The sequence below is a fragment of the Belonocnema kinseyi genome, chromosome 5 (genome assembly GCF_010883055.1).
Source record: "Belonocnema kinseyi isolate 2016_QV_RU_SX_M_011 chromosome 5, B_treatae_v1, whole genome shotgun sequence".
NCBI classification, from domain to species: Eukaryota; Metazoa; Arthropoda; class Insecta; order Hymenoptera; family Cynipidae; genus Belonocnema; species Belonocnema kinseyi.
Genome location: NC_046661.1, coordinates 90,307,655 through 90,321,348, shown reverse-complemented (window position 1 = coordinate 90,321,348; position 13,694 = coordinate 90,307,655). Strand labels below are relative to the sequence as shown.

General features: G+C 23.0%; 1 protein-coding gene across 2 annotated transcripts in view; it reads left to right on the top strand.

Annotated features, from left to right (window-relative positions):
• Nucleotides 1–13,694, top strand: part of LOC117173084 (peroxidase-like) — a 109,391-nt gene that overhangs the window by 55,795 nt on the left and 39,902 nt on the right. For both annotated transcript variants that reach the window (XM_033361466.1, XM_033361465.1), the window contains exon 5: nt 12,576–12,752. In XM_033361466.1, coding sequence (XP_033217357.1) covers nt 12,576–12,752 — 177 coding nt within the window. The remainder of the gene's footprint in view (nt 1–12,575; nt 12,753–13,694) is intronic.

Below are 13,694 nucleotides of genomic sequence, written 5' to 3'. Positions count from 1 at the left end.
ATATAATCGTACTATTTCGTAGAAAATTAAACTGAATACAAATTTATTTCTTTATTAAAAAAAAAAATTAAACAGTTTTGTTAAAAATGTTTTTTTTTATTAAAAAAGAATTTGTTAAATTGAAAATTGAATTTTTCTATTTCTTGTAAAAAATTGAACTATTTGATTGAAAATTCTTTTCGTTTTTTTACAATTAATTTTTTAACTGAAAATATGCCTTTTATATTTTCAGCAGAAAATTAATCTTATTGACTGAAAATTCATCTTTTTTATTCAATAATTTTTTTCTGGAAAATGTATCCTTTGGTTCAAAATTTCATTTCTTTATTTAAAAAGTTAACTATTATGTAAAAAAATTCGTTTTTTGTATTACAAAATTAATTGTTTTAAATTGAAACTTTAACTATTAAATTTTTTGTTTAGAATCCATATTTTTTGTTACACATTTATCTTCTTGATTGATAAGATAGACATGTATTCTTCTGGGTTTAAAGGTTATCTGCTTGGATAAATATTTAGCTATTTTGTTAAAGTTTAATTTAATTTGAAATTTTTTTTATTTAAAATTTATTTTGTAAACTAAAAATGCAACTTCTTATATTGGTTGAAAATTCATGTATTTTTTTAAGGATTTGTATCTTTGGGTAAAAAGTACATTGTCTTGTTTGAAAATTCAACCATTTTGGTAAAAGTTCATTATTTTGTTAAAATATTTATCACCTTGATTGAAGATTTATTTCTTGGACTGATAATTTAAGTTTTTTGTTAAAAATTTGTATTTTTATCTTGAAAATTCAACATTTTTGATAGAAACTTTATTTTATCGTCTAAAATGTTTATTGCTCGAGAATTTAACTGTTCTGTTGAAAATTCTTATTTTTATTTGAATTTAACTGTTCTTAAATCAAAATGAAAATATTTTTTGGTGGTAAGATTAAGTATACACTTTTCGTTTATAATTCCTTTTTTTAAGATTCATCTCTTTGGCTCTGAATTGAAATATTTGGTGGAAAATTTGTTTCTTTAAAAAATTGTTTTAACTGAAAATTAAATTATTCCATTTTCGGTTCAAAATTTATCTTTTTTATCATAATGTATATATGTTGTTAAAAATTTATGTATGTATCTTATCAAAAATTCAGTCAGAAAATTAATTTTTTTTAAATCAAACAATAATTATTCAATTTTTGTTTAAACTCCATATTTTTTATTACAAAATTATCAATTTTATTAATAATTCTTCTTTTTGATAGAAATCTATTCTTCTTGATTTAAGGTTATCTGTTTGGATAAATATTTAGTTATTTGGTTACAAATTTAATTTATTTGATTTAAAATTTATTTTCTAAACTAACAATTCAACTTCTTTATTTTTGGTTGAAAATTTATCATTCAAAGTTGAAAATTCATGTATCTTGTTAAATATTTGTTTATTTAGGTAAAAAATTAATTTTTTTAGTTAAAAATGTAACTAATTGGTTAAAAATTCATTCTTATGTTAAAAGATTCATCAATTTAAATAAAAAAGTATTTCTTTGGTTGAGAATTTAAGTTTTTACGCTAAATTTTTGTATTTTTAACCTACAAATCCAACCTTGTTAATAGATACTTTTTTGATTGACTTAAAAATATTTATTGATCGAGAATTCGACTCTTTTGTTGAAAATTCTTATTTTGTGTTTAAATTCAACTGTTTTTGAATAAAAATTAAAATACTTTTCGGTAATAAGATCAAGTATTACACTTTTCGTTTATAATTTTTTTTAAGATTCATCTCTTTGGCTTTATATTGAAATATTTTGTTAGAAATTTATTTCTTTAAAAAATTGTTTTAACTGAAAATTAAATGATTTCATTTTTGGTTCAAAATTTATTTTTTCATCAATAATTTATATATTCTCTTAAAAATTTATATATATATATATGTATAATCAGAATTCCTGCTTTTTGGCAAACAATTAATTTCCTTGATTAAAATTTCATCTCTTTGGTTGAAAATTTAACTATTTTATAGAAAATTCTTTTTGTTTTGTATATTTACTATTTTTTGAATATTTTTTTTTAAAATTTGAAACAGGAATTTTTTAGCAACCCTTAATTAGTTAAAATAATTTGTTTCGAAATTTGAATCATCACAAAATCTGAAATCTTTTTTTAGAAATGTTATATCAACGAGATTTCCTTCTGAATTACCATAATATTATTACTGACAAACTTACGGTACAAAACACGTTTAGGAGCGAATTTAGGCTGGAAAGGGGTGACAAAACAGTGCCGGATTAAAAAAAATGGATTTTTTAGGATTTTTTCGGTTTTTTAGGCCATAAACTGCAAATAACTTTATTCAGCGTGTGTCAACGAAAGGGGTGCTTATTTGATAATTAAATGAGGAAGGTAATTGTTTATCATTAATAAAGGCGATTTTAATATTTTTATCAAAATTACCAAATTTTCAATAAGTTATTAAAATTCAATTTTTTTAGTTATTAGATTAAATATAGGTTAAAGGTTTTTTTATCGTTAGAATTTCAGGCAATTGAAAAAATATTGTTCCACAGTTAATTAAAAATACTTAGGGTTTGGCACTTCTGTCGCCGTGAAAACCGCAATTTTTGGTGTTTGTGTAAATTTTGTTGTCTTTCATTGTGAATTAATAATCGTATAATTATTTACAGCCTTTGAACGTATGGTGCTCTCGTATAACAATTTCAAATTTTCTGCAAAATCTTTGTTGTAACATTTTTTAAATAAATTATATTCTCTGGTTTTAAAGAGTTGCAAATCAGAGTAAAGTTTTCCCTAGCGTACTGTGTGTGATTGTACCGGTCAATGGATACGCTAGGGCTATAATTTTCATACTTTTTCACATTTATTCACAATTTTACATATGGCTCAACACTCTTTTTGCATATTAATATTGATATATTTTTATTTATATACGTGTTTATAAACATTTTTTTCGCGTGAAATATTTTTTTCGTTCTTTGTTGAAAAATATTGAATAATTATTTTTTTATTTCAAAATGATATGCAAAATTTACGAAAAATAAATTTTTGAAAATTATTGGTTTAAAGAAAGTGATCTGCTTATCTTTTTTATAACTAAAAAAGTATTTATCAACAAAATTTCAAACATTTTATCTAATATGCAGTTGATACCGAAATTTGAATTAAAGTAAACTGAAAAATTGATCCATTGGATTTTTATAAATAAATTAGGCACTTTTATAAACAGTTACAGTATAGTTTGGAATGTGTTAGGAATATTATTTCACAAAAAAATGAACAAAATAAGGTCCTTTTTTATCAACCGCTATTTGTTTATAAAAATTCCTAATTTATTTATGAAAATTCAAAAAATTATATTTATTATAATAATTATAATTATTATAATTAAAAAAAAGTTAAGACGATCACTTTCTTTGAAACGATAATTATTAAAAGCTTGTTTCTCGGAAAGAATTGCAAATAGAAGCATTATTCAGGATCTTGTTTTTTTTAAGGTTAATAAGAAAGTAAAAAATCTCATTAATAAAAGAACAATCATTGTTGTCGAAAACCTGATTGACTTTTTAATAGTAGGAGTTGTTTTATATTTTTAATTTAAAATTTAAATTTGCATTTAATCCTATTTTCTAAAAAACAAATAAAAAAACTTATGCAAATTGCAAAACAGTTGCGCTTTTCAAAACTCTTAGGGCGTTAAATTAAAATATTTAAATTACCTAATAAATTATTTAATTTATTATATATATATATATATATATATATTTCATTTTAGAACTTTTCACAGGAAATCAGTTTTTCCAAATAAGAATTTTACTATAAAATCATTAAGTTTCGAAAAATATTTAAAGTTGCTAAAAGAATTTATTAGGTTAGATTTTTTTATTTTAATTCGAAATTAGAATTTTTAAACGAAAATTATCGTCAAGAAATTACCGGAAATTGTCATTTTACAACAAAATGATTAGATTTTAAAGTTTATAATTTTTTAACAATTTGTGGTTACGTCTGTAAAAAAAAATAAAATGTGCAAGCATATATTTTGTAACCAAAAATAATATAAGAAAATAAAAACAAAATATGGAAATTTATATTACAAAGAAGATTAATAATTTTAAATTAATTTAAGTTAGTAGTGCTAAAAGTCAGATATCTGAAAAAATATTTTGCTATGATTCTAAGAATTAAAATATAACTGATGTAATTTCGAATAAAAAAATTCGTTTTTATCAAAATTGTTAAAATCCACACTCAAAAAATAAATTTTAACCATGTTTGTTACAATTTAATATTTTCTGACCGTTGCTTCTTATCAAATTTTGCAAAATTATTGCATTATAATAAATGACGGCTAATTTTTTTCGGGAAAAAGTTCTCTACAATTCTACTGTTTCCAACATTGAAAGTAAATTTTTCTATGGCTGAAATCGTGCGAATAATTTTTTGTAGGAAAAACTTTTTATACTAAATAATAATATTTTAAGATCATTTATTTTAAAAATTAGAAACAATAGAGTTGTAGAATATGTTTTTCATAAAAATATAAGCCGTTATTTATTAAAATGCAATCATTTTTGAAAAATTGTTAAGAATCGACGTTCAGAAAAAATCCAATTCCAAAAAAACACGGTTAAACTTAATTTTTTTTGGTAAATTTTAACATTTTTCGTGAAAAATCATGTTTTTTGTTTGAAATGACATCAGTTATAATATTTTGAATCTTAAAATCATAGAAAAACTATTTTTTTCTGATATCTATAACTTTTGGCACAACGATCTTAAGGTTTACTTGCCGTTCACATAAAAAATGGTTAAATTCAAACATAAATCATTAGGCATAATTTAAACAAGATTTAATAAATCTTTCAACAATTTTTGATTTTTCTGCATTTTTTGTCATAAATTGCTATTTTTCATTTTAGAAAAATTCCTGTTTCAAACATTTCAAAGAATATTCAAATTTTTAACAATTTTAGGTTATGATAGCATTTGACATCGGAAATCCATATTTTTAGTAAACACTCATTAGATTTCAAAGAAGTTATTTTTTATGGTACAATTTCGAGGTAAGAATTGAGAATTTCTTCAAAAATCGGCTATTAGAAAAAAATCATTAAATCTCAAAGAATCTTGCCAATTAGAACTGTTTGTAGTTATTTAATGATGTTCTTTTTCATCGAAAATTCGTATTTTTAAATTTAAAATCATGAGATTTTTCAGATTATCATTATTCTTCTGATAATCATTCAATCATTTAATTTACAATTTTTTATTTTGTTGGAATTTTACAAAGGAACGAAATCTTTTAAACAAATTATCAGAGTGTAAATAGAATAATCATTTTGCAACAATTTTAGGTTATGTTCGTATTTTTAACGAGAAATGGATATAGATTTCAATAAAGATTTTCATTTTTCGAACATTTCAAGGCTATTTTAACATTTTTTACGGAAATACGTTATTTCTTACCGAACCCCAATGGGTTTAAAAGAAGATTTACCAAATTATTGTGAAAATAACACGTTGGATTTTTCTAATAATCTTTTTCTGTTTTTTTTTCAAATTAATTCCATTAATTATGCCGATGTGTTTCTCGAATAAAAAAGTCAAAATCTTTCTAACAATTGTAAACAAATTTGAGGACAAATAGTTTAGGTCTTATTTTAAAAGAATAATTTTCAATTTTGAATATTTCAAAATGTGGGGTAAAAGAATATGGAAGACTTTGAGATCATTTTTAAAATTTTTTCACGATTTACAAATTGTTTTGAATTTTGTTGGGGTTTCAAGAGAATGGAAAAAAGTTTTTAAGTTGATGGGAAATTTTTAAACTTTTTTTTTGTAAGGAATTTCAAGAGAAAATTAAAAAAGATCACAAAACATTTTGAATTATTTCTTAAAATTTTTTAAAAGTGTGTAAAAGGTTTTAAAGAAAAAATTTTCACTTTTGCCATATTACATCATTTTAGAAAAAAAATGGAGTGAGTTTAAGAGATATTCAAAAGTTTCGAAACGATTCAAAAACTTGTAAAGATTTTTTAATTCGAAAAATTAATTTTAAGAGACTGTAATAATATTAATAATGATAATAATTTAAAAACTTTTCTAAAGCTTTTAAAAATTTTCAAGTAAGAATTTAAAATATTTTAAAACAATTTTTTAAATTTTGCAAAATAAATAAAAACAGGAAAAATTTTAATAATTTTTAAGAGATTATAAGGCTTAGAAGGTCTGTCAAGGTTAAAAAGAAAAGATTTTTCCCTATTTCCGTGTTAAAATTTTAATAACATTCTAAATAATTCTTTATTCTTAAAAATGAATTTAATCATTTTAAAAATTAATCTTTTAAAGATTTTTCGAAATATAGATTCTTAAGGATTTCGAAATTAAACTTCAGGATCTTTAAAATAATTTCGTTTTCAAGAGAATATATTTTTTGTAATTTCTGGGAAAATTTAGAAGATTATAAGATTTAAAAAATTTTGAATGATATTTGAAAACTTTGAGAAAAATTTGAGTCATCAAAAAATATTTTCAGGATTCCCGACTTATGAAATTCCCAAACATCTTTTTAAAAGACTCGAATTTTTCATAATATTTTGTAAAATCCTATAAAATAAAATAAATGCTTTAAAATACATTAGATTCTTTTCTGACAAGTCTGAAATATTCAAAAATATTTTATTTTTCAATTATCTTATGAAAATCGTATTCACATATAAACATTTAAAAACAAACTGATAATACTTATTTTCTTGTTTTTAATTCTCATAATTTAGTTTCAACATTGATTTATAATAATATGAAAATAACATTTAAAAAAATAAAAAAATAAGTTCTTCATTACTATATTTAAAAGTGTTTTAATATCCGGGAATAATATAAAATAATAAAAAAACGAATAAAAAAACCACCACAAATAAATTAAAAAAATATTGCTGAAAATATAAAATAAATCAATTGTTAAATCACCCTAAATATTTCTATTCCAAGAATTTAAATTTGCCGAAATCTAAAATTGCCGAAAATAATGCATAAATTATTAATTCATCATTAATCAAATTTTTTGTCTTATTCATAATTTCATAAATAGGTCATTAATTATTAATCAATTAATATATTCCGCAGTTCTAAATTTGGAAAATTGAAATATTTATGGGAATTTAATCATTCGTTTGTTTTTATTTTTTTTTCGCATAAAAATCCTATTGTTATTCAAAATCTGAAAAATTTTATAATTCTGTAATGTTAAATATTTTCGGAAATTTGTTTTCATTCATTTCTGTATTCGTTATTTATTTTTTAGTTATTTTTTAGAAGTCCTTAATATCGAAGAATTTTTTGTTTAGTAATTATGACATTTATGCCGCTTTTTTGCATATTAAAAAAATAATAAGTAATAAATTTTGAAATCATTTAATGTGAAAAATACAACCGATTTTAATTATTTTTTTATACTTAAATAAATGCAAACTGAGAAATATAAATTTGCAAAAAGTTAATAAAAAATTGTTGAGTCATATCTGAAATTATAAACAAATGTGAAAAAGATGAAACCGTGCCCTAGCGGGGGCAGTGACCAGTACGCTAGGGAAGTATTTTAATTGTAATCTTTCTGCTTTAAGCTTCAAGATTACAATTTCTGTGTTAAAATTTTTAATATAAAAATTTGTGTTTGAAAAAATTTAAAAAAAAATTAATTTTGAGCGCTGGTGGATAAACGTTCTTTGATTGGTTTAACAAAATATATTCTGTGATTTGCATTACAGTTGTGCGATAAGGCACATAGAGCATAAAATGCCTGAGTGTAGCAGTGAATATAATACTGTCTACGATAGGGTGACCCCGAGAGATTCTATCCAGCAATAGAATGTATGTAACCTAATTCGGATATACCTTTAATATTGTTTCATATACTGTATTTCTATATTATATAATTTAAATAATAAATTATAAAATATTAAATTATATTTGTAAGAATTTAGTCCAGTTTCTTTCATGCGGTATAGGGGCTTTGGTGGTTTCTTCACAAGCAAAACGAATTTGGAAGTTTAAATTTTTCAAGAAAATGAAATGCATTTTAAAATTATTTTTCAAAATAATTTATCAAAGGTCTTCCATTTTCGATTCGCTTGATCATAAACCTTAGTTAAGCAATTATAATTATCATTCTCTTTCTAAATATTTTTGACGTGAAAAACAATTGTTTAAGAGACTATTATTATCGCATTAAAAATTAATTCATAAAATTAAAACAAAATTAATTTTAATTTACGTCAAACGTAATTTGGAAAAAAGTATATATTTTTCTATTGCAGCGCGAGAGTTCTTCCCATATGTGATTTTTATATACATTTGAACTTTTAAAAGCCTAAATATAAATATAAAATCTTATTTTAAATTATGAATTAATTAAATTACTTTGAAAAAGTTGATGTTTATTATTGACTGTAGTGTCGGGTAAATTAGAAACAATAGAATTGTTAGAACTTTTTAAAATTTCTTTTTGCGACGCAATTAAACATTGAAAATGTTATTCTTTGGTTAGTATTTCAGTTCGATAATTATGTAAAAAAAATTGTTTTTAAAATTAAACACGTACAATTTCAAAAAACATTTTTCTTTAATTTTTAATCTAAAAAAATGTAAATGTAATGATATTTATATCATCTTCAAAGATTATTTCTGTGATAGTAGAATTTATCAAAAATCACACTTCGGTAAAACTAGAAAATTATTAAAACAAATTGTAGTTGAAGAATTCTTTGAAAAATTCTTTAGAAAATTATACCGACGTACATTTAATAAAACGATTTACACTGTAAATTTTAAAGAATTCACTAAAAATTCCATAAAAAATTATAACCACGAACATTCATTTTAAAAAAATGTATTTAATTTTTTTAAATGAAAATGTAATGATATTTCTGTAATCACTAAAAATTATTCCTATTACAGTAAAATTTACACAAAACTACACTGTAGTGAAAATACAAAATTATCAAAAATCATTGTATTTTAAAAATTCTTAGAAAAAATCTTTAGAAAATTAGATGGACGTACATTTTTCGAAAACATTTATCTTTAATTTTCAATTTTTGGAAAATTAAAATTTAAGGATATTTCTGTTATCACTAGAAATTATTTATGTGAAAGTAGAATTTATCCAAAATCACATTTTGGTAAAAATGCATAATTATTAAAAAAACATTGTAAATAAAGAATTCTTGAAACAGTTCTTTAAAAAATGATTGCGAAGTAGATTTTTCAAGAAACAGTTTTATTTAATTTTTAATTTAAAAAATATAATGTAGTAAAATTTATGTTATCACTAAGAATTGTTTCTGTTAAAGTAGAATTTATCCAAAATCACATTTTAGTAAAAATACAAAACTATTAAAACACATTGTAGTTAAAGATTTATTTAAGCAAATTTTTTCAAATTATAGCAGAGTACATTTGATTAAAATATTCACATTATACATGTTAAAGACTGCTCGAAAATTGATTTAAAAAATTATATCGACGTACATTTCTCGAATAACATTTTTCTTTAATTTTTTTTATTAATTAAAGTGTAATATTTCTGTTATCACTAAAAAGTATTTCTGTAAAATTAGACTATATCCAAAATCATACTTTCGTGATAATACATAATTACTAAAATACATTGTAGATACAGAATTCTTAAAAAAATTCTTTAAAAAATTATAATTACAAATATTTATTAATAAAAATTTTATTTAATTTTTTAAATTAAATTGTAATGATGTTTCTGTTACCACTAGAAATTATTTCTCTGAAAGCAGAATTTATACAAAATCATGTTGTAGTAGTAGAAATTCAAAATTATTAAAATACATTGCACTTAAAGAATTCTTAAAAAAAAATTGATTATGGCGACGCACATGTAATGAAAATATTTAATCTGTTAATGTTCAAGTATTCTTGAAAATAAAATTTGTTTAAAAACTTTGAAGCTAAAGAATTCTTTGAAAATGTTTTGTTCAAAAAATATATGTATTTAAATTTGATGTACCATATATTATTGTATGGTTAGTGATAAATACTAATTTCAATAAATTAAAAAAATTAAAAATAAAAGGAATCCTAAAAATTCCGAAAATTAAAATTCCCGACACTATAACATTTTCGAAATGATAAAATTTCTGAAATCTAAAAATCCCGAATTGGAAAATCCCCGCATAATAAAATTCTCGACAGAAAATTATCGAATTGTAAAATTCCCGCTACTAAAAAATTCCTGATTCAAAAAATTAAAAGAATGGTTTTCATTAATTTTATGTATTTATTAAGAAAATAATAATATATTAAAAAAATATTCTAGGAAATAACACATTAATAAAATGCCCATAAAAATATTTGATTATGGGATTTTTAATAAATATATATCCATTTAAAGCAATTTTTCAATATCTGAAATTCAGGAATTTTAGTGTTGCATATTTTATCATTCGGATTTTTCTACCGCAAACATTTTTTTTGTAATTTTTAATTTCGTTAGTATTATAAACTGTGGGGAACTTTATTATTCAAGTATTTTCAAATTTTTGTAATATGACAAACTTTTCGAAAATCTTATTATTTGGAAATTTTCTCATTCGCAATTCTTATTTTTCGGATATTTTACCATTTCTGAAATTTTATATTTCGAATATATTCTTTCAGAAACTTTCCGACTGAATTTGAAACTTCTGGAATAATATGATTTTCGACAGAAAATTGCTAAATTTCTAAATTGAAGAAAAACATATCCAACACTTTAGAGCTTTTGAATCAAGATTTTGGAATTTAAATAGTTAAAAAATGGTTTTTTAAATACGAATTATTTTTTTAATAAGTATTATTAAATAACTAAAAACACAGTGATGAAATATTTTGACCCAATACATTTTTTTGTTATACCTAATTCATAATTGTTGTTTTATTAAATAAGCAATGTTTATTTAAAAAAAAATTTTTCCTGAAAAAGATCTTCTCTTTCGCTTTGCTGAGATTCGGACCACTGAAGATTTTTGTTCAGAAAAAAATTTAATTAAAAATTGCTTAAATTCATAACTCCATCTAGTCTGGAAAGTCGTTCAGAATTTCTGTTATTCTCTGATGATAATACAGATTGCTAGAGAAATTTTTAATGGTTTTAGTTAGAAAATTTTCTTTGAGGCATTTTCAAAATTGGCAATATTATGAACTATTGGGGAATTTTCCAATTCAGGATTTTTATCTCTCGGCAATTTCATAATTTCGAAAATTTTATGTTTCGAAAATTTTCTATGTCGGGAATGTTACAGTCTCGGGAATTTTATTTTTCGGGACTTTTCAGGCGTGCTAATTTTAATTAATAAATATTTTTCAAACACAAAATAGAAATATTTTTTTAGCGTTATTTTTCTAAAAAATTTGTATACAAAAAATGAAAGAAAAAGGTTTTGATCATTTTTAAAGAATTTTTAAAGAATTTGTAAAGAATTCCTTAAATACAATGTTTAAATAAATTGTATTTTTAATACAATTTAAATATTCTCACAGTGTCCTTTTATATAAATTATTGAAAGAAACAAATCATTCTTAACCTACAATGTTTGTTAATAATTTTGCATTTTTATTACAGTGTGATTTTGGATAAATGATACTGTTACAGAAAACGGTTAAAAATTTAGCCCTAATTTTTGCACGTGCATATTCCAAAAATTATTCATCTATTTCTCGTGTAGTTATTTTTCAATCAAACTGTTTCTATTTTTTTACATTGTTTTTAATTTACCTATCCGATAGACAATAAAGAACATCAACATTCTCAAAAAAAAATTATTACTGGGGCTCAATAAAATCCCCTTAGCGATTAAATTAACTAAACTTAAATAAAAAAAAAATAAATAAAATGAAATTTGGAAATAACTTTTCAACGTTCATTGTGTATAATATAAGATCATCTGGAAGGAGTAGGAGCGTTAGGAATGGTAGCTTAGAACCAAAAAGGCCATTATAATTTCGATTCATATTCATTACATTGCTCTCGCGCTGCATGCGATGATTATTCAAATCGGAGTTTCAAAATCAGATGATTTTGAATTTTTATCATTTTTTATTAGTAAAAATTTCAATGTTTAAACGATAACTTCAGACAAATAATGTTTGAAGAACAAAAAAATCTGCCTCGGGCTGGATTTGAACCTAGAACGCTACTATCCATGAGAGTAGCGTAATTGGTTAACGCATCAAATCTTAGATAGTGGCTTACCCGGTTCAAATCCGGGCTGGGGCCGATTTTTCTTGTTTTTTAAAAATTATTTTTCGGGACTAATCTTTTTAATATAAAAATCTATATTAATTTATATTTTGGAATGATAATAATTAGAATAATTTTTAAAGTGAATAAAATAAATTTGGTTTTAATTAATTGAAAGGTCTAACTGTCCCACAGCTAATAAAATTCTTTGATACAAAAGCTCTTTTCAAAATTACAAATTGTTGAATGTTTCTTTTTGCACTCCGATTTGATTCTTGAACCTGTTTTACCGAAATATAATATTTTTTGATGTGTTTAGGGATTCAAGAGCCAAGGCATGAGAGACGAGGAATTCATGCACTTCCAAATCCGAGACTGGTTTGTACAACCATGTCTAGTGCTACAGAACAACCAGACGCTTCGAGAACACTCGTTGTAATGCAGTGGAGTGAATTCATTTTGCACGATTTGGCATATACTCCAGTTCGAAAAATGGGTAAGATATTTAAAAAAATTTTATTCGATTATTATTATTTTCTAATTCTCAGGTCGACTTTTCCCCTTAACCTGGTCGAATTTATCCCATACCCCAGCCGACTTTACCGCGTATCTTAATTGACTTTACCCCATATTCTTCATTCCTACGCGTGCCCTAAAATATTAAATTTTTTAACCAATTAAATTGAAAGTTTTCTAATTTAGAAAATCTACAAACTTTTGATGTTTAGAAATATTTTACACTTTATTTAAAATAAGAAATTATGAATCAAATATTCGAAACTGATCAAATTGAGTGGGGATGACGCGTAGAAAACGCGACGAAAGAGAGAAAAGAATCTGTTCTATCTTTCGTTGTGTTTTCTGCGCGTCATCCCCACCCCTGGCTACTGCTCGAGCGCTTGTTCGGTTCTGCTTCCGAGCCTTCAATTGAACGATAATTAATTATTCTTTAAGGGCATGCGACACAGCTAAATACCTATATTACCGACCACAGTTTTTCAGTTCACTGAATGTTTTTTTGAACCTAAGAACTTTTTTTGTAAATAAAGTATCAAGCTGAAACTTTGGGAAATGTATTAGAGTATAATAAAGTACGTTTAGGTACAGCATTTTGGTAGGAACTTCACTGAAAATTATTTAATCTTTTTTCTGAACCTCAACATTTTTTGAACGTTCGAACTTTTTTTATACATAAAATATCGGTCCCAAACTTTGAGAAATGCAAGAGTCGAAAGAAAACTACGTTTAAGTACAAAGCTTAATAATAAAAGATGTAAAAAAATATATTTCAACAATCAATTCCATGCCAATCAGGATACAGAAAGAGTATTAGGTCATTTTGGAGATCCAAGAACAAACTATAACGGAGATAAACTAGTTGGTCTATGCTTAGAAAGGGGTCTGTTTATTACAAATACTTGGTTTAGACATAAAATGA